This window comes from Apus apus, chromosome 2 (genome assembly GCF_020740795.1).
Source record: "Apus apus isolate bApuApu2 chromosome 2, bApuApu2.pri.cur, whole genome shotgun sequence".
Taxonomy (NCBI): domain Eukaryota; kingdom Metazoa; phylum Chordata; class Aves; order Apodiformes; family Apodidae; genus Apus; species Apus apus.
The window spans coordinates 140,124,920-140,146,684 of NC_067283.1; the positions used below are offsets into that span (position 1 = coordinate 140,124,920).

General features: G+C 35.4%; 1 protein-coding gene across 1 annotated transcript in view; it reads right to left on the reverse strand.

Moving 5' to 3' along the window:
- Positions 1 to 21,765, reverse strand: part of CSMD3 (CUB and Sushi multiple domains 3) — a 558,931-nt gene that overhangs the window by 25,648 nt on the left and 511,518 nt on the right. The window contains exons 58-63 of the mRNA XM_051611448.1: positions 20,869 to 21,051; positions 19,063 to 19,239; positions 16,432 to 16,611; positions 12,378 to 12,551; positions 7,933 to 8,106; positions 7,604 to 7,677 (exon numbers count right to left, since the gene is read on the reverse strand). Of these exons, the coding sequence (XP_051467408.1) occupies positions 7,604 to 7,677; positions 7,933 to 8,106; positions 12,378 to 12,551; positions 16,432 to 16,611; positions 19,063 to 19,239; positions 20,869 to 21,051 (962 nt within the window). The remainder of the gene's footprint in view (positions 1 to 7,603; positions 7,678 to 7,932; positions 8,107 to 12,377; positions 12,552 to 16,431; positions 16,612 to 19,062; positions 19,240 to 20,868; positions 21,052 to 21,765) is intronic.

Here is a 21,765-nt window from a genome sequence, read left to right on the forward strand (position 1 = left end):
TAGTAGTACTGTCATCAGGAAATATCAGTTAGTTGGATTTTTTTTCCAAATTTAACAGCTTCACATAATACAGGCTCAATAAATTGTGATTCTCTTTCTGCAGAAAGTAAATTAATTTCACAGAGCATTTTGATGTGAAATAAAAAATTGCTTCATTCTCACTAAAACTGCTGTCCTCCCATGGAGGAAATCCTCCATGGAGGAGAACTGAAACCTCATCTGCTCATCTCTCTGATGTGTTACTTTTGGTCTGGAACAGTTTAGGCACTGTGAGTTTGGAAAACAACCTGACTGTGGCTTCCTAGCACTGGACCAAGGAGGTCAGTTATACAATCTTGCAGCAAATTAGGGAAGTCACAGAGCTGAAACAGGTAATAGATTCTGTTGGACCTTTGCTGAACTAGACACCCTTTGTGGAGTGCTGGATGAATTCACAAATTATAATAAGAAATATTTCATTAGAACACACAAAGCCTAATCAACAATACTGGCTCATGCTTCAGAAACAACAATGTTCCTATAATATTTTAATTCTCTTTTTTGATGACAAGAAGTAGAAAAGAATCATGCTTTATAAAACACATAATAGAAACTGGAACACGAGTACATTATACTTTACAATAGCAATTCATCTGAGATTGGTTTTTAATTATTATTCTTATGGGTATGTGTTGCATAAAAAGGAAAATAGAATTCTTTAGTCAGAAACAGTTTCTGCACAAACATTACACTGAAAACTTGTTCAGCATGTCCAGTCATGGTGACATTGATGAAAATGCAAGTAATTCTTAACTTCCATCAAAACCAGAAAAATTAGATGACAAGTGCTTCATTCAGAGAATAGCTCATTACATGCTGAGAATAGTTAACTATATTATTAACGTGCATAGATCACATCTACTGTTCTGCACTGACCTGTATGAATGTATTTATCTAGTCATGTATCAACAAGACAACACATTTACAGTTCTGGTTTTGGGTTTTTAAAAATTATTTTCTTTAAATGTATAACACTATATTCAAATCAATTCTCAAAGGTAAAATGTTCCGTCCTGGGAAACAGCATTTAACTGCTACAAGTAGTAATATGAAACTTTACAGTACTATTCCATTTCAAGCTTCTCATCAGAATTAAATCTCATAGTAGCCATGAACTACAAACAGTATGTGATTAAAAATACATCTGTTTTTTGTTGTTGTTTTTTTTTTTTTCTCTTTACTGTGCTCAGCAGACAATGTAATTACTTTTAAAAGATTTTGAAGAAAATACACTAAATCACTTCCACAATTAAGCACAAAGTGGGGAAACAATGAAAGCTAAATCCAAGTACTTTATTGTGTGCTAAAGAGTTTGGTTAAAAACAACCACCAATATATTACTTTACAACAAATACAAGTCTTATGAAAGATTTATTTCAGTCATCTGCCTTTAGCAAAGCAATCTCCATTCACAACTATGGAAGGAACACCTGCTCTATTAAATCTTTAGGTAACAAGGAAGATAATACTTTGACACTGTCTTTAAAACGAGGACCCTTTCACCCTTGCTTATACGAAAAAAAAAAGAAAAAAACAAAACAACAAAAACCAGACCTCAGCTTAATAGGGAAATGTAGATTCTTAATACACATCTGAATAGGAACTTAATTTTCTTTTCCCTTTATTCTTTCAAAGCTGACTATACAGTCTTCCCTAATATAAAGTATTTAAGAAAAAAATATTAATGTAATGTGGAGTAGCTGGACATCATGGAAGTCAATGAGGTGAAGAGGTGATTTGGTTCCTTACACTCAGATACCTAATTTGAAACTGTAACTAAGTTAGAAATTCAATCTCTAGTAGTCAATAACATCTCTACAAGTAGCTATTGTACTGCTTTAACTGCTTAGTTACACTACCTCACTTCTTTTCAATTAACATTTTATGTGATACATTTTTTTAAAAAATAAAGTGCCTTTTTTTCCAAGTTCAGCAGTTGTCACAATGTGATTATCTTTCATATATTATCTCAACATAATTTAAATATGGGCAATACTGAATTAATCAGATAACTGCAATACAGAAAATTTCACCTACTTTTTAGTAAGATATTACCAAAAATAAATATTTCATTGTATAGAATCTCTTTAGAAGAATGAAAAATCAATAGATCAAAAACATGAATTCAACATATTCAGTAAAATTCAGTATATTGTAATTTTACTCATCAAGAATGAGATGAAGAAAAAGTTAATGCTTCATGTGTTGAAAGCGCTGGAATATCATGTCCAAGTCTTTAGAACTACTCAATGAGTAACAATGAAAACTGGAAGGAGGTGTGGTTTAAAATTTTTCTGTAACATTTCTCTCTTCTTTACTTGCATATTTATGACTTTGGATGAGTTCTTTATGAACTGAGTTTTCTGCTAGACAGATACATTGAAGGAAAACTGTTCATCTAAAGAACAGAACCAAGAAATGTACAAATTTTATTTTCCCTGTCTGCCCATTTTCATTAGTGCTCTGCCTGCCTTATGACTTCACTGAAGCTTGGTTGCCTAACCATGAAATAAATTCTTTAGTTCCAGAAATATATCGGTGAGATAAGGAAATGCCTCAAGTTGCCAAGTGGAAAGGCTGAGTTGCTAGCATTCCACAATTAAAAAAACCCACAGCACTTCAACCAAAAAAAACCCCACAGCAAACAAACAAAACTCAAACCAAACCGCTGCTGATGTTGCAACCAGTTATTGCAATACCAACTTTTTATCCAAAAGAATAATTTTAAGTTAAACTGTTGTTCGTATTTCCTCAAAAAAAACACCTGGATGTCACCTATATTATCCTTGGCAGGGAAACACAACCTTTATATAAGTAAGTGCCAAAAGTAGCATAACAAATACAAAAGCTGCTCAAATGATGAAGATGTTTTTAGAAGTGCTGCCATGCTATTCAAGGTAATGAAACAAATAAATAAAGGAATGACACTCCCTGATCCTGAAGAAAAAAACAAAAGAAAAAAGAAAAAAGAAGAAAAATATTGCAAGCAATATTTAATTACTTAAAAATTAAGAAAATAATTTAAAAAACTTTACAGGAAGTCTATTTCACAATATTCTTGTGCCAGAGGCACCAGGTGTCACTACAATGCAGCCTTCTATGGTGTTAAAACATTTCCAGTCTTGAGACATTCAGATCTGTTCAAATGTGATGTTACACAGTTCAAATAGAAGCACGATTTGGGAGAGTTAGGGAAACACAGGCAATATCTTTGTTTACCGTACTCTGTTTTTATGGAAGAGGTGCTCTATGTGCAACAATGTGTGCATCTAATCCAGAAAAAAATGAACTCTTTGTATACTACTTGATCATCTCTGTTCCACAGCTCCTTTTTCCATGGTGTCTATTATGGTTTGGATATACCAAAAATCACTATCACTAACTTTTACAGCCCAGAAAGCCAGCCGTAATATGGGCTCCATCAAAAAGAAATAATTTCCAGTTGTAAAATAGAACAAGTATCTAACAGAGGTGCAATGTGCCTTATAGAGTAGATTGAAATACAATGTGGAACTGCAGTGGAAGTGGTGTAAATGTGCTCAAAAACCATGGCTTCCTGCCAGTGAAGCATGCCATTCTGACACTAACATCCTCCACTGATACCAGACTGAAGCCACAGATCTCAGGATCCTGAGAAGCAGAAGGAACCAGGAAAATTACATGCTCTCTGATACGGCTTAAATTACATTTCCATTGATGCAGTGATGATGCCAACTGTGTTAATGGAGATAGTTTTACTGTGGTAGCATAGCACTTCTCTTGAAATTTCATTCTACAATGCAATCAACATTAAAGCTTTTCTAAGCATTAGATTCACGGGAGTTTATTTGCAAGGTTGTTCCACATCTGCAAATCAAGTTTCATATGGTATTTCAGAAAATAGAACCCAAGATACAACATGGCTACTACTACTGTAATGTGGATATTTTTCTTTCAAAATTTAGACTGCCCTTTGACTCCCTTTAGTTTTTAATGTAGCGGAAAGTAGTTGAATTTCTACAAAAACATATGTTGGAAAAGTGGGAGAAGCAATAAATCTTACCTATATGACTGATTGGTCTAAGCAGTTGTAAACTGTTTCTTCAATTCAGTAGAATCTTATGTTACAACAGCTTATGATGAAAGTGCTATAAGCAATTTTCTATGTTACTAGCAATATATCTTAAGAAATATTTCAAAACCACAGTTTCTTTCCAAGGAGCAATTTATTTTCCAGATTACAGATGAAGTCAGTATCCACCAAGTTGTAAAGATATTTTGTCTCCATTGTAACACAAAGTTAAGGCAGATCCGTCACGTAAAAAATACTCAGATGACAGAGAAACATCCTAGAAGAACATATTCATAACAATTAAAGCATTGATGCTACTCATTTAAATGCCATGCCTGATGTCTAAGTAGCACTGAACTGGTATTTTGATGTTATTTGAACACAGCAAAAGCTGTTCTGTTTCTGTCTGCTGCACTCAATACCAAATAATAAAACCCATGTAAAATTCTATTACCTCTTTGTTACAAAGCTCTGATTTAACAGTTAAAACAACATTCAAATGTGAGGTGATGATATTTCTGCTTTTGTTAGTGTGGATTACAGGAGGTCAGGTTTTGATATGCTTTTCAGTGAAGGCTGGAACTATGTTATATATGCTTGAACTTTCAATGCAACGAATAAGGTAAGAAAACAGATAAACAAGACTGGGAGAAAAACAAGAACTAAAAAATAGTGTCATGGAAGTTCACATTGACATTGACTTGACATTAGTATTATGAAAAGCAAGCGACAACCAGTGATATAGTCGGGTAAAAGAGAGAGTATTGTAATTGGTTGAAAAGCACTTGGAACAGGAGTCCACATATGAAGATCTGAATTCTACTGTCAAGCTACAGCTTGATTTTTTGAACAAGACAGAGAGCTAACTTACTGATTACTTAACAATTAAGTCACTCTTTTATTAGTAGTTTAAATGTCAAGTATTTAAGGGCGTTAAAAGAATGCCAAGAACAAAACTAAACTACAAAAAAACAAACACAATCCAAATATATAAAATCTCAGAAAACCCCTAAATGAGGAAAAAAAACCCAAAACACCCCAGGTTAGAGTCAGAAAATAATATTGTATTTTCAACATTAACAACTTACTGTTATGCATTTGATTTGCCAATTGCAAAACATTTTCCTTAATTTTGCATAAGCTCTTCTGGTCTATGGTTTCAAATGCTAGAGAACTGATCTATCTGACTAAAGGAAATCAAAGCCATCTAATCTTCAGCATTTTCCTATACTTCATTCTTTTACCTTTGTGCTATGGATGGAAGCAAAAGTCATTATTATCCCATTCATACAGGAAGTAAACATATATATAGATTCATATGTAACATATTTGTGGTTTAAATGAGTCATAACATTATTAAATATATGCTAATGTAGTATTGCTTTCCAGGATCTACAATAACTTGTCTAGAACTGATAATTTTGACTGTCGTTTCCACCGAATAAAGAGCTAAATTCAGCTGCATCTGTACCAGTGATACTTCTACCCTATTTTGTATTGACAAAGCAATCATATTTAGATTAACCAGAAGCTGCATGCAGACAGTTACTATACAAAACCAAATTCACCATATCAGTGTGAAGATACAATAGCTGACTAGGTAAGGAGACTATAGCTCATACAGTTTAAATCTGCTAGGTATTAACCTCACAACTGTGGGATCTAGGGTGTAAATTCTGCCAGCAGCCACACTTCTTTCAGAAATTATTTATCAGTTGACATTTTGCCTGGTATTTTGACAGTTTCATGCTAGCTGTGAGTGATGCTTTCATTCACAACTACAAGAATCACACCACAAATGACAATGTCTGCATTAGCTTCTTCAGTGTAGAAAGCTCATTAATATGCTAGAAAAACTGTGACAGTTCTTACAAAGCTGAATAAAGAGTTGTCCTTTAGCATAATAATGTATTATACACAAAGGAAGTTAACCCAGGGACTCCCCCTGAATATTCCATTTTGACACGAAAGAACACTCAATTTTCTGCAGCAAACAGAGGCAATTATAATACCACTCGCACATGATTCCGATCTAGCACATTCTGAAAACTCTGAGATTTCTAAAACAATCACTAAGCAGGAGAAGCACTGTGTAAAGGCCACCAAAAAGACAAATCAAATATATTTTTGGCCATGGAACTTTGAAGTCTTTAGCTCTAAACTGTTTTTAAAAACTACTTTCAAGTTGCAAATCAGTTCAAATTTTAGTCAGCTCTTTCTTGCACCTTTGGCAATCTACAGTTTTTATTTAACTTCTGCTACTAGACAGACACCCCATACTATCAGAGAGCTGGTAGCTCTTTTGCCTAGTTCTCTTCTCATGTCTGGAGCTGAAACACAGAGGTAGCAGGATAGTCTATAGCCTCTTTTGTAGTTTGCTTGCAGATGCTTTATCAGATTTCTAGCAAATTATAGGGCACATTTTTGAATCTGTACAACATTCACCCATGAAAACATCTCGCTGATGCCACTGTTTCGTGTGTTTCAAAAAATCAGAAATTCAGAGGCATTTTCAATTTCACAATTCTGTATCCAACAGAAGCATACACAAACACCATTTGCCGTGATGCAATCTTGTAGAGAAGGTGGCAAACAACCACCTGTGCTGCATCAGGCATCAGCTTGGACAAGGTGATTCTTCTCTGCTCAGCACTGGTGAGACACCAGTGGATGCTTGGTCCACTGCTGGGCTTACCAGTGCAAGGGAGACAGGGGTATACTACACTGCATCCAGTTACGGGCAACAAAGGTGATTAAGGGAGCTGGGATTGTCCAGCCTGCGAAAGAAAAGGCTCAAGGGGAATCTTAGCAGTGTGTATCAAAATTTACTGGGGGCACACAAGGTGACAGACTTTTTTTCAGCGGTGCCAAATGATAAGATGCAATAAGCATAAATTGAAACATAGGAAGTTCTGTTTAAAAATAAGAAAAAGCATTTTCACTTAAGGGAGGTCAACTGGCAACAGATTGCCTAGAGAGGCTGTGGATTATCCATCCCTGGAAATATTCACACTCACCTGAACACTGAACTGCTCTAGCTGACTTTGCTTTGAGAAAGGGGGTTGAACAAGAAGCTCTTCAGAGGTGGTTGCCAACCTCTGTGACTCTGTGATTCATTCGTGGCCACATAATTTCCAAACATAACAACAGAACTGATAGCAGGAAAAAAAATCCACTGTTTTTTAGATTATGTCTACATAAGCAATTTGGCACACAGCATACACACTTCTAAGGAGAAAAAGCCTGCTTGACAAACGGTAGGGAACATTAATACATTTCTTCAAGGTGAAACCAAGCAGAACTTGATCACCAGGGTTTCACGTAGTGCTTTGCTAATAGGGACACAAGGTCAATGTAAACCTACAGCTAGAAATAAGGAAACACAGCAACACTCCAGCAACCAGCTCTCATAAGGCATGAGCAGTTTCTGGACTTCTAATAAGAAGTTTCTAGACTTTGAGGTAATAAAAAACCATTTTAATAAGCAAGTCAACAAAAAATAGTATAGTCTACCTGATAGCCAAAGGTGTTGTTTTGTGACCCGTGTCTTGGAACTCCTGGATTTTCACATGCTGTGCGAGTAGGTTCTTAAAGACAAATTACAGTAAATTGAAGACAAAACTAATTACAGAATTTTAATTAAATGCATGAATGTATCACAAAATGAAGCTCATGCAACAACATGCAGTAAGCCAATAAACAAAAAAAAAAAGTATATTGATTTTTAGAGAGTACCAATAACAACAGAATAATACAAAATCGCTGAAAACTCCTAGATTAATTTAGCAGGAAAAGATAAAGAAGCATTTTAAGAAATTTCAATTATGTGAGTGCCACCTTACCTATACATCGTGGAGAAGAACCACTCCATGTGCCATCTGCTTGGCAAATTCTGGTGCTGGAGCCAACCAAAATAAAAGGAGGATTGCAAATGAAAGAGACTTCTGACTGATAGATGAAGCTTTTGCCTTCTCTTTTTCCTTGAGCAGGTATGCCAGGGTCACCACAAAATTTTGCTGTGAGAAAAGACATGATAGAAATGGAATGTGTCATTTATTAAAATGCACAAAAATAAACCCTGAACTCCATCAAGCAATTACTCCAAATTTTATATCTATTTTATTAAACACAGGTCTGATACTGGCCTGAGAGTTGGGCCCATGCAAACAGTATGAAGTTCAACAAGGCCAAGTGCAATGGCCCGCACCTGGGTTTGGCAACCCTGAGCACAAATACAGGCTGGGTATAAAATGGATTGAGAAGAGCCCTGAGGAGAAGGACTTGGGGGTTTTGTTTGATGAGAATCTAAAGATGAACTGGCAATGTGTGCTTGCAGCCCAGAAACCCAACCATATCCTGGGCTGCATTAAAAGAAGTGTGGCCAGCAGGTCAAAGGAGGCAACTCTCTCCTTTATTCCATTATAGTGAGACCCCAATTTGAGTACTGTGTCTAGTTCTAACCCCCAACATAAGAAGGACATGGAGCTCTTGGAGCGAGTCTAGAGGAGGGCCACAAAGATGATCTGAAGGCTGGAGCACTTCTCCTATGAAGGCAGGCTGAGAAAGCTGGGGTTGTTCAACCTGGAGAAGGCTCTGAGGAGGCCTTATAGTGACCTTCCAGTACCTGAAGGGGGCCTACAGGAAAGCTGAAGATGGACTTTTTATAAGGGCATGTTTATAAGGGAATTCAAAGTGAGACTTGATAGCCAATCTTTAGTCTGCTTTGGTTTGCAGTAGTTTTGCTAGCTTTTCAAAATACCTACCTAGTGGGCTTGGTCAGCAGCTTGAAGTTGACTCTCAAGATTTCATAACTTATTTTATTGAGTCCAAATAGCCACTATTGACCTTGACTCCAAACCACATCAATCTGATAGTGTACCAAACTTTCATGTCAGTCTCACATCCTCTGCTGCTTTCTGTCACCTACCCAATGCTCCAAATTTGTGTATGACCAAAGGATTTGTAAGATTTTAGGAACTCTAAATACTTACTTCCTCAGCTTTCATTGAAAGATAAGATCTGGTATATCTGGAAATTCAACACTTGAAAGTTAATACAGCTAACAAAAAACCTCCAAAAACCAGCAAAGAAATAGCAGCAGTATAAAAGTCAAACACTAATAAGCTGTTATCAGGTGAGATAAATTTGAGCGATAGGAACATATTGTTAAATTAATTTTTTTTATACCTATCTCCTTAAGATTCCTCATGTCTGTAGCATAACTAACTAAATACACTGCTGGCCAATGTACTGGTCTTCTGCAGTTAAAGTATTGATTATTGTCAGAAGCTGGATTTTTAATAGATTTGGGAAATCCAATCAGCTGTGAAAAACCCTGCGCCAGCAGATAATATTATTTCCTGACACACTAGGATCTCCAATATTGTAGAGTCTAAGTTAATATCAAAGAGAAAATGCTGTAATATACACAAAAAAATAAAATACCGACCAATGTCTGCAATGACGAATTTCTAAAAATGCATGTTGTACAGACAGCGGAGTTTTCTGCTCCATCTTTGTCTTTGATAAACAGAATTTGAATAATGTCTTTTAAACAATCACCTTCAAAATACATTCCTAATACCTCTACCTTTGTCACCTATGCCTTAAGCTTTTTAAATTACATGCATACGTGTAAATCTTCTGCCCTCTGTTTCTGCAGACACTGACAGTATAAGAAATTCATGCACACATATGTTGAAGAAAAAGAATTTAATCTGTATATACCAGAAATTTATATAATTTCATGACTGCAAGTGAAATGGGAATGTCTGCAGAATTATAGTCCAAATTCTGAAAAGATCTATGAACTGGGGATAGTGTCACACAGTGAATCTCATTGTCTGATTGACAGATTATTATGTAATACATGTATTCATGAGAAAATTCTGTGGAAGTCTTTATTTGAAAACAAATTAATCACTTATAGATTTGTTATACAGGTGCTTGATATTGGCTCTTTAACATTCCTTGTACCAACAAAGCAGCAAACACTCTCAAGGAAAAATATCCTCACATTAAAAAACATGCGGGGGGGGTCTATTACACACTTATTATTTTTTTTATAAAACTAAGTAAACTTTACTACTTAATTTTCAGACAACTTTACACAATCATTTAATTGCTTCTGAATATATGCCTTCTATATAGGTATTCACAGAAACCAGACATTATGGTAAAACTTGATTGTTTTCCTCTGATATTGGATCGGGGCACTACAGAACAAACTCAAATTGCAGCAAACTGGAAGCTCTGTGAGTGCTCCCATTCCCAATGGAAATATTTTCCTAAGAACTCTGAGAACCTTTAACAGAGCCAGGGCTGTGGAGCAATGGAAAAGAGGCTGTGAGAGTAGTCTCATTCTTCAAAGACGTTTCATTGATTAACAGCAAGTTATATCTGTAGTTAGGAATATTCAGCCATAGGCCTATAATTTTTTTTTGCCATCTACTGTCAAGTTTATAAAAAAAAAAAAAAGTCCTTTACTCAAATTACTATATGCATAATTAAGCAGAACAATTTACTAAATCATAGATAACAAATATTCAACCAAAGACATGACTATATTCTGTTTTGAATAATTATTCCATGTTATAACTACACCTTGCATTTCTTCAGCTGCAGTCTCTATGGAACCAAGCTGGGAACTAAATTTCTGATGTCAAGAACTGCTTAAAGATTGCTCACCGAGAATGACTTTCACCAGCTCCCTCTCATTTCTGCCAGATGGCAGCTAGCTTAAGCTCTTTGACAAGCACTGCCTGCCAATTGATTTCTCTTTCAAGCCAATGGGTAACCATTACGCATCAACAACATTCAGATAATGTAATCTCTGCATGAAACAGCCTTTAGTTACCAGGCAGTTGCATTCTGTGGTAACTACACCTTTTAAAAAGTTTAAGGGTTGAGCCCCTTTTTCAGAGCATGCCTCAGTATTGAGCATTCCAACCTCAATGATGACAAATGAAATGTCAGGACACAGTATTTCAATCAAGAACAAATGATAAAAATAATTTTTCATGGTCTTCAATGTTCATAATATGGTGGACTCTAAAAGAGATCCATCTTGAGAACCTGAACAACAAATGCTGGGTTTTTTTTCTTCCACAAACAATGCCTTTCACCAGCTCTGGAACACACAGTTTCAGTAGCACTAAGCAAATTTTGTTGATGATATGAGAATATCATTAGGAAAAAAAAATAAAAGATCATATATGCTGTGCCTTCAGAGCAGTAGGGTATAGCCAAAATAAATAACATTTTTGAAATGGGGACATGAAGAATGCAAAACAGATAAAAGGATAGCAAATTGTATTTTGCAACATTTAGCAAGCTACCTGCCAAGCTCAGCTACTTGGCAAGCTTGAATTAAATCTTCAGAAAATTGTAAAGCCACAAAGATTCAATGCTCCTCTTCCAGTTAGACTCCTCACTCAAGATCATTACAGAGATTCAGTGGTGTTGCTATTCCACAAATACCTACAGAACCCTTTTCTGTGTAATCAAGTGAATATCTCTCAGAAGTCTCACAATCACATCTTTAAAAATGCTTTTAAATAATTAGTAAATGTCACCAACCTATAGAAAAAGTCACATTTTCTATTGTAATGAAATTTGTAGAAATATACAAATCCATCAATGCTACAACGTTCTGATCAACAAAATTTGCTGCATTAAAAAAACAAATTAATTTATTGTTGGGGAAAAAACAGACAATTGTCAAGGAATCTCCTTGGGGCCTGGTCAGTCTTAGTGGCAGAAAAAAACTGTGAAATCAGAGAAAGTTTAGGATGAGTAATGAGTAAATAAAAGAGATTATAATGAAACTTGTTCTATTATGTATCTAGTTGGATCTGAAAACAGGACATCACCTCTTACTTTTGTTTTGACTAGGATCATTTTGTACTCATCGCTCGTAATATTTTTGTTGTTTGTGTTTAAGGCTTCCTATATGCTTACAAAGGATTTAAATACATTCCTATGTCTTCCTCAATCTAGAAATTATGTTACGATTTTGAAAAAATATTGAAGAATTGTATTTGTCCCAGATTTGAAATTAGCTGAGCCACTGCTAGGAAAAGACTAAAAAAACCGCCAAAAAAACCCACAAACAAACAACAAACCACATCCCCCCCCAAAAAAAAATCCCCACAACAAACCCAAACCACCAAAACAAGCTAAACAACCAAACCAAACCAAAACAACTAACAAACATGAAAACTTTAAAGAGGAGATAAAGCAATATAGCTGTTTAAAGAAAATACAGGACCATAAAGTAAATACATACGCAAGCACTGAGGTACTTCACCACTCCATGTTCCATTCCCAACGCAAGTCAAAACAGCGGGAAAAGAGAGTTCATATCCTGGAGAGCAGACATAACTAATGCTAAATCCCCAGTCCAAGTTTGTTCCTTCCAACCTTCCATTAGAGATCTGCGGAGGAGCTGGGCAGGTAACAGCTGCAATAATATTCAAAATAATTAGGCCCAGCTGCTGTAAATATCCCCAGTGTACACAATTACTAGAAGAACCATATGTGCTAATTTCACCTTTTTTAGAGGACAACAACACAGTGAGGACGTGTTATTTTCCTCACTTTATTCTTGCCACACTTCCTGAAGTTAGTACTTCTAGTTTTCTCCATTTAGGAGACATTGGCTGAATGATGAAGTGTCATAAAGAAAACAGGATGCTACATCAAACCAAATACGAGGACTACCTAAAAATCAGTATGGAGACTCAGAAACATACAACACTTAAGGTATGTCTGGTAGTATATTAAAAATGTATTTTATTTGTCTGTTCAGACAACATGGAATACAATTAACTTTACTTACAATTGTAATAGATAAATACTTTCTTCCTGTTAACCAAGTTAGGCATTTGCTAGATATTAATTCCCAGGAATGAAATTCCAGGATGACTGCTCCTAAGTGTGACTTGAAAGCCTATTTCTAAGTACCACAGTTTGGTCAGTATTTGCTTCATTAATAGCTCCTCACCAAAAACTATCTAGCATCTAGCTAGAGGGACACAATTTAAGGACTTGCAGCTCTTGAAATAGTCAGTGTTTCTACCTCTAAGAAGGCAAACAAGTATTTCAGTAGAGTTTCTCATTTCTAGGCCTCCCAAGGAAAAATTAGAAATATGAAACAGGGGTGAAAAATACTACAGAAGGACAGGACAAATAAACAGACATATCTGTTTGTAAGGAAGATAAAAGTGCTATTCACTGCTGAATAATGGGGTGGTTATAGAAAACTGTTAATTGAGAGCTGGCAGAAAAAGAAGTTAAATGAAAAAAAGAGAAAAGGGGAAATTTAGGCCAAAGTTACTAGAATGAAAAATAAAAGGGGAGAAAAGTTGGGAGACACTCCGCTAGCAAAAGGGAAAGCAATTTAAATTGGTGTGATTTAATTTAGTGAAGACAGTTGAGGTAAATGAGAAAAGGTAGTGACTAAAAAGAAAGCAGAACACACGGGTCACATGAACAAAGGAAATAAAAAGCTGTGCTAGTAACCTTTAAACTTATATTTATACAGCCGTCATCTTGCAAGTTCAAAAGAAGTTAGAGGCACTAGAACAGGGGTACTTCATATTTGACTGTGATCTGTAGGAGGTTCACCATGTACCATTTCTCCATTCTTATTACACATTTCAGTGAGAGAATCCCAACTATTTATACCACAAAGATGCTCTGCAGTATCATTCATGGCTTTTTGACAATGCTGGATGAAAGTAGTATTATTATCAAACAATCCTTTGCCAACCAGTAAACCAAATCTAAATCTTAAGGTTGTAGTTTTTATATTTTCTTCTTCTCTTGCTCTGGTTCATAGTTTTAAAGAAAACACCAAACAACCAAGCCATAAAGGGCATGATAGCATTTGTCACGCTTCCATGATACTTTAATAAAAGTAAATAAAAGTAAGTTTTCCAAGCAGCAGAGGTATGTCCTCATTCTCCAAGAGATTCATGACTAGTACTTTCTAAAAGATCTGTATATTTTGAGTTGAATAATAAATATAAAAATACCAGTCCTAAATTAAGGAAGGAGACAGAAGTAGCATGAAAATAGGTATAATATCAGAATTTTAGGGTGAAAAAAACCCCAAAACAACACCCAGCAACAAGGCAGAATGCCTCTCTAAATATTTTTGTCAAAGATTTACCCATCAATATGTACAGCAAAATTTATCTGCTTAAAAGCTGAAAGTATATTAAAAATGCATGTCTTCAGAAAAGACAATGCTTGAAGAGTCTAATATTTAGTTGCAGATGAACATGCATCCTTTTCCAACTAGATAAATGCAGAGAATTTGTATCTTCTATTTCAATGGCACTGTGACAGTTGTGCATCAATTTTCTGCCTAGTTCATTTTCCAATTATTTTATCTAAACGGTACAAGAGGACCCTGGCATTTCCTCCTGACAGTAAGAACTAATTGTTATATATTTCAAACACATTACTGCATATCATATATTACTTTTAATTACACAGTGAAAGAAATGGGGTTATTAACTTACCTAGTGCATTCACACAAACCTGTGTGGAGTAGAACAAAATTCTGAGAACACTAGAGATTCCCCATATGATTATAATTTAGTATTTACGCGGGCCATAAGTATACCTAAACACAGACAGACTCAAAAATGAAAAGCCTAAACTGACAGTCTAACTCTTTCTTTGTATGGTTCTGTTTGAAGAAAATCAGTTAGAAATCCTACTCCCAGTCAGGTGCCCTTTAGTCCTTAAGAATTTGAGGCTGGGAGACTGCATTTCAGTCTAGAGAGGAGACAACTGAGGGGGGATCTAATTAATGTCTATAAATACATGAGGGCTGGGCATCAAGAAGGAAGGGACAACCTCTTTTCACTTGTGCCCTGTGATAGAATGAGGGGCAATGGACTCAAACTCGAGCACAGGAAGTTCCACCTTAACATGAGGAAGAACTTCTTTACTGTGAGGGTTACAGAGCACTGGAACAGGCTTCCCAGAGAGGTTGTGGAGTCTCTTTCTCTGGAGACTTTCATGACCTGTCTGGATGCCTTTCTGAGTGATCTGCCCTAGCTGTGTGTGGTTTTTTGGTCCTGCTCCAGCAGGGGGGTTGGATTTGATCTTTGGAGGTCCCTTCCAACCACTAATATTCTGTGATTCTGTGATCATAAATACTTGCTCTGTCTTATGATATCCTATCTGTTTGCTTACAGTCATTCTTAGACACAGACAGACATTTGACCATTCTATTCTTAAAATCAGTTTTGTAATTGAAACTGAGACTTGCTGAGAGCACAATGAGAATACAGAGAGTACAATTCTAATACAATTGGGGGGGGGAAATAAATAATTGTTAAGAGGATCTTGAAGTCCGATATTCTCATGAACATCTTGGGAAAATAACTTGAAAAATTTACATTATCACAGTGAACTAGAATTAAATTGGACTTGGTAAGATATTGAGAGAATTATACTCAGCAAGGGAAATAATTGTAAATGGAGCAGACTTTAGAAATGTTTTAAATCTGTTTTGATGAATGAATTCAGGATGTTTTAGGTTTAAGTAAGCACGAGAGTTTCTCAGAGTAAATTGTTTTGAAGATACAGATAAGGTTGTCTTTCAGTAACATTCAGTTTTTTCCTTTTTATATTTAAACAGCTGACATTTAAAAAATTCCAGTAAGAAAGAAAGAACAGGAATGCAATTAGTAAAAGAGAAAAAGGAAGATCTTGAGATTAATCCTATTAGTTTTTACAGTGGAGAAAATAAGCGGAAGTAGAAAAATGAGTATTAGGAAATTTGCTAGAAGGATTTAGTCTTTTTGCAGAATATGTCTACACAGCACAGTGATGCTCAAAGGTGAGTGTCTAATGAAGGAGGGATCAGAAAAAAAACCCCTAGTATTATGGATAGGATAACCCAAACCAGTTTGGTTTTAACTAAGTTCAGTTCTATATATGCAGACTTTTCCCAAAGGTGTCTATTCTGCGCTTGAGTGGTCTTTATAAAAACAGGGACACATATAAGGTCTTTTTGGTATGATATGCTAACCTTACCAAATAAATCTAACCCATCATTTAATACTGGCTAATTAAGTTAAACAGCAAAGTAATAACATGTTCAGTAAAGCTACAAAAAAACCTGTTCAACATACTGTTCTGGTATGAAAAAGTAAAAGGGCAAAAGCAAAGAATGAAGTCACCATTCCTGCAGTCAAAAGATCAGTTCAGTGTATTTACACTAACAGATTTCTGTGGAAATATTTGGCTGAGTCAGTACAATAAATAGTGGGCATAAATATCATAAAAGAAATAGTTGACAATCAGAAAAAATATTGTACCTTTGCATGTTGGAATGACTCCACTCCACGTGCCATTGCTAGTACAAGTGCGAATTAAGGAGCTATTCAATTCCATTGTATAACCAGGTTGGCACATATAAGTAACATTTTGTCCAACAACATAATCATCACCATATCTCATGCCATTGGCTGGGACTCCTGGATCTCCACAGCTGATAACTGCAAGTAAATAGATGAGAAACAGATTTTAAAACCTAAATGTGATTTATTTATGTATGAGGGAAAAACACATAGGGCGAAACTAAAAAAAGAGAAGAAGTATCATAAATCTTATCTTCATCATGATAAGATAAACATGTGTGTCATATTTATTAGCTGGCAAACACAACACATGTAGAACAGTTACATTTGGAGAATATCTATGCAGCTGTTCTGTTCTACAAAAGTAAATGTAATGGACGGTACAATTTTGATAATTAAATGTCAAGATTATAAAATTAATTAAAAAAAAAAAAGACAAGAAATAATCCATTTGTCACAACCACCCTTTTGATACATAGTCACCCCACTGAGGGGAGTGAGTGAGCAACTGTGGTGCCCACCTTCCTACTGGGGTTAAACCACGACAACATGGCAGGGATAGCCAGGAAAAAAATGAAATTAAACCTGTAATGTCAGAAATACTTTTGGCACTGCCAATTCTGCTGCTTTGGATACACTTTGAAATAATTATGAGGAACCTGTTCCCTTCCAATAGATAATCCTATTCAAGCACATTTCATAGACGTGGAGAAAAACCGGCAGAAGAAAGAGGGGATTACTAACTCATGATCTGTTAACTAGCTATTTAGCTAATATTCTCCCTTAACTCTCGTTAATTATCTGTTAGCAATTTAAAATTGACATATTGTTGTAAGAAAGAACATAGCAAGTTAAGTATTATGAAGTTTAATAAGTTTGATATTTAGATGTGCTGAGGAACTACAGAATTAAAGCTCTGTGCAACAGGACACAGATTGAACACAGCTCTGAGTAACCTGCATTAGCTGACTCCTAATCAAGAGTGGTTGGACAAGACAATGACCAGAGGCAGCAACTGACCTCAGCCATTCTGTGACACTGTAAAATGACTTTCCATTTCTGAGTATTTTAGAGCTGCTCCTAGTGCCTGTATCAGCTTAGTTACAAATTGCAGCACCTAGCAGTACTTCCATTCCCCTTCAGGAATTAGTTTATGGTCAGCAATGATCAAAAAGGTAAGCTGATATTCTCAGAGTTCATAGCTTTTTTGGTAAGATTTTAATTCAAATGTTCTTTTCATATTCTAGCCACTCCTGTAGATACACATCAAAATAAAAGACGCTAAATAACATTATGACTGGACTAACCACATAAGGGGATATACTTTTTATATATGCAATCATAGCAAAGAGACAACAGTGAATTAGGAATGTCAGTAAATGTATTGTATAACAAAGCTTAAATATTTAAGTATTACTTGACTCAAAAGAATGTTTTACCTATTACACATAATCTTCAGTGCCTCTCTTTGTTTTATTAGAATACTTTTTTAAAAGACTATTTTTTGATTTTAAGCAAAAATCCCAAGTTTCTACCCAAGTAGTGTTTTTTTTTGAGAAGACTGTTCTAGCATGTACTTCAGTTAAATTGAATTATTGAATATTGAATATTGAATTGAATACAATAAAAAAACATAGGCAGTTACCATCATAAACCACCTTTTTACTTGGTACTGTTAAAAAAACAAAAATATTAATCTATCTCACAGGTTTGCTGACCGCAAAAGCAGCTGTTCACAGGCTTACCATTAAAGATGGATTTAAAAACAATACAAGTAGAAGGTTTCTTTATCATCTTACTTTTGGCCTCTATTTGGGTTGCTACAAATATGTAAAGTAGCCAACTCTACAAAAACTAGTGTACTAGTTTGAAATTTTAGCAACAAGAAGAACATACTTCTGATGATGATATGTTTCCTCAAAATGACAGCCAGTCTCATGTGTCATGTAAATGTAAAATTGTCATTAGTATTACTAAAAGATTAACTAGAACATGTAATAAAGCAGGAACAGATAGGCCTGGAAATACTACTGCAAAATGCTTATTATGAATGTCAGAGAAGCTGAATTATCTTCTGTTCAGTGTGTAACCAAAGGAAGTGTAAGGTTAATGAAGAGGCCAAATAGAAGATGTTATCTGAGAGCAGTGCAACACTTTTGACCTCAGAGCCACAACAAAAAGAATTCTCAGGCATTCATTTCAAGGTTTTTATTTTCTGCCTTCTGAAAAACCAGAATATTATGCTGTTTTCATGGTGAAGAAAAGCAAATATGACATATCACAAAATACAAACAAGATTAAAGATGCACATTAGGAAAGAATAAAAGTAGGAAGATCAGGTAACTATGCAACTCCTTTAAACTGTAATAGCAGTCTGTATATTTTACTATACTGTGTCTGTCTTTAAAGAAAACAGATTCTTCATCTTCTCATAGCATTGTATTTTAAGAAATATTTAATGTACAAAATTTTGTATTAAGCAGTAAAATAAAAAGCTGAAGACTTAATTTATTTGCATCCAGCTTCTATATTTTCCTTTATTGCGTTTCAGAGGAGAGAAAAACAAAGACTTCATTAGATACATCTTACTTGTGCAGTTTGGCAAGGATCCAGACCATGTTCCATTGGCAGTGCATTGTCTTACAGATGATCCAGAAAGAATGTATCCTTCCATGCATGAATAAATTACTGAATTAGAGAATGTAGTTCCATCAATACGGAATACCTTTCCATTAGCCGTTGTTCCTGGATTACCACACTGCACAGCTGTAAAGAAAAAGTGAAATATTTTTCAAATATAGTAAAGATCATTTTTGAGCTAGCAATGTCTAATGAGAATCCTGCTGCCAGGAGTGTTATGTGGTAGAAATCTGTGCAGTTACCTTAAAACATGTAAGCTTCACCACCTACTCATAAGATGTGTTGTATAGTAAATACCTGCATGAATTATTTGGTTTTACTCATTTGTATGTAGGGAAACACAGCCTATGAAACTCTAAATTCTGCGTTAAAGGAAAGCTAGTTTAGCTGCAAAGAAAAGCTCCCAATTATAAGACAAATGCCAGATCTACAATTATCACTGTAGATTTAATTTTACTCTATAATATGTATGGAATTATAGCATCACCAAAGTACTACAGAGTCAAACTACTATTTTGCATGCAGATGTAAACCTGATGTTTCCTAGTTCTTCAACAATCAGCTTTAGAATTTGAATGTGTTTTTCTGATGAGTTTGCATACATACATCTAATCTGTATGACCTAAACTAGAACAATATACCTGCATGTGCATTACACACACCTATATATAATTTGTGAACCCGGTTAATAATTTAAGGAGATATTTGGTGGGAAAACAACACCAAAATTATCTTTAAATGTAAAAGGGGTAATACACTTCTATAATAGAGAATATCAAAGAACAAGAGCAGAAAGTACAGTTGGACTAATCACAGCCCTTCAGATACGAACATACAAACACACATATATATTTACGTTGAGTCAGGATGTCAATCATTCAGCACAAAGGATATTACAAGACCAGTTTGTGAAGTAAGTTTTTAAAATGAGATTACTTTTTCACACAATAGCACAGTCTACAGTGATTTAGTGGGTAATAAATAGTACAGGTTCTCAAATGATTTTCTGCTTTTCGGGAGACTTTTATTTGAAGAAGAGTCTGTTGGGAATTATTTCTTATTTTTGAATCAGCATAATTAAAGAATGAATGATTCTTCATTAATATCCTGATACATCTTTCTTTTATGATAATACATCTTGCCTGAAATTTCTAGAATTATTTTCTTCCAAATAAACTTGTTCCAGCATTTTATTTTCTATTTAAAAATAGTAATAACAATGCAAACAGTATTAGTAAATAACATTTTTAAGCACATCATTTATGACATAGGTTTAACTAATGAAATGCTGACATTTACATTTTCTCTTAAATTCAGATTTATAATGCTTGTAACTAAAGATCAGGTGGTAGTGACCTTTTTAAAGGAAAAAAATCTTTCTGCAAAATGAGTTCTAGAGGCCTTCTTTATTTCTTTTCCTGTTTAGTCTTTTGGACTGGGTAACACATACAGTTGACACTGACACAAGACTGAGAAGAAATAAACAATTTAGTATACCCCCCAAAAAAACCCCACAACAACCAACAAAACAAACCAAAACTTAAACTAAACTAAACTTTGAAAACATGCAGCTTAACAGGTGCCAGGAACTGATTTCAAATTTGTCACCTGATGCTTAGCCATTTCTATGGTCTAGCAGCTTAAAAAAATGTATTCATCAGTCCAAAATCAACTGTACATCAGCCATAAAATGTACTTTTTTTTTTTTTTTCTGATAAGCATGTTTTACAATAGCTTAGAAAAACTGTGATTTACCTTTGCACTCAGGTTGCCTTCCTGTCCAACTCCCATTTGCCATGCATGTTCTTTCTTCTGAGCCATGGAGAATATATCCAATATCACAGCTAAAATGTACCGTGCTTTTAATTTTAAAATTGTTTTCTTCTCTAGACCCATGACCTGGGATTCCTGGGTCACCACAAGAACCAGCTGTATCACCTAGCATTTAGAGTACAAAGATTAAAGTAAGATTAAGTATTATTGTGATACTGCATTTTAAATCTATGTTTCTATGTTATGGCCAAGTGCAGGGTCCTGCACCTGGGCCAGGGCAACAAGAGATATGAATACAGGTTGGGGAAGACACGCTAGAAAGAAGCCCTGAGAAAAAAAGACCTGGAAGTACCAGTGGTTCAAAAGCTGGACATGAGCCACCAATGTGCAACTACAGCCCAGAAGGCCAACTCCATCCTGGACTGCATCAAAATAAGTGTGGCCCACAGATCCAGAGCGGTGATTCTACCCGTCTACTCTGCCCTGGTGAGACCTCACCTGGAGTACTGCATCCAGCTCTGGAATCCCCAGCACAAGAAGGATGTGGACCTGTTGGAGCATGTCTAGAGGAGGGCTATGAAAATGATCAGAGGGCTGGAGCACCTCTCTTATGAAGACAGGCTGAGGGAGTTGGGGTTGTTCAGTCTGAAGAAGAGAAGACTTTGGGGGGACCTTAGAGTGACCTTCTGGTACCTGAAAGGAGCCTATCTGGGAAAGACCTGTTCACTAGGGAATGTAACCATAGGACAAGGGGTAATGGTTTCAAGCTAGAGAAGGGTAAATTTAGGTTGGACATTAGAAAAAAGTTATTTCATATGAGGGTGGTAGATCACCGGAACAGGTTGCCTATAGAAGTAGTGGAGGCTTCCTCCCTGGAAG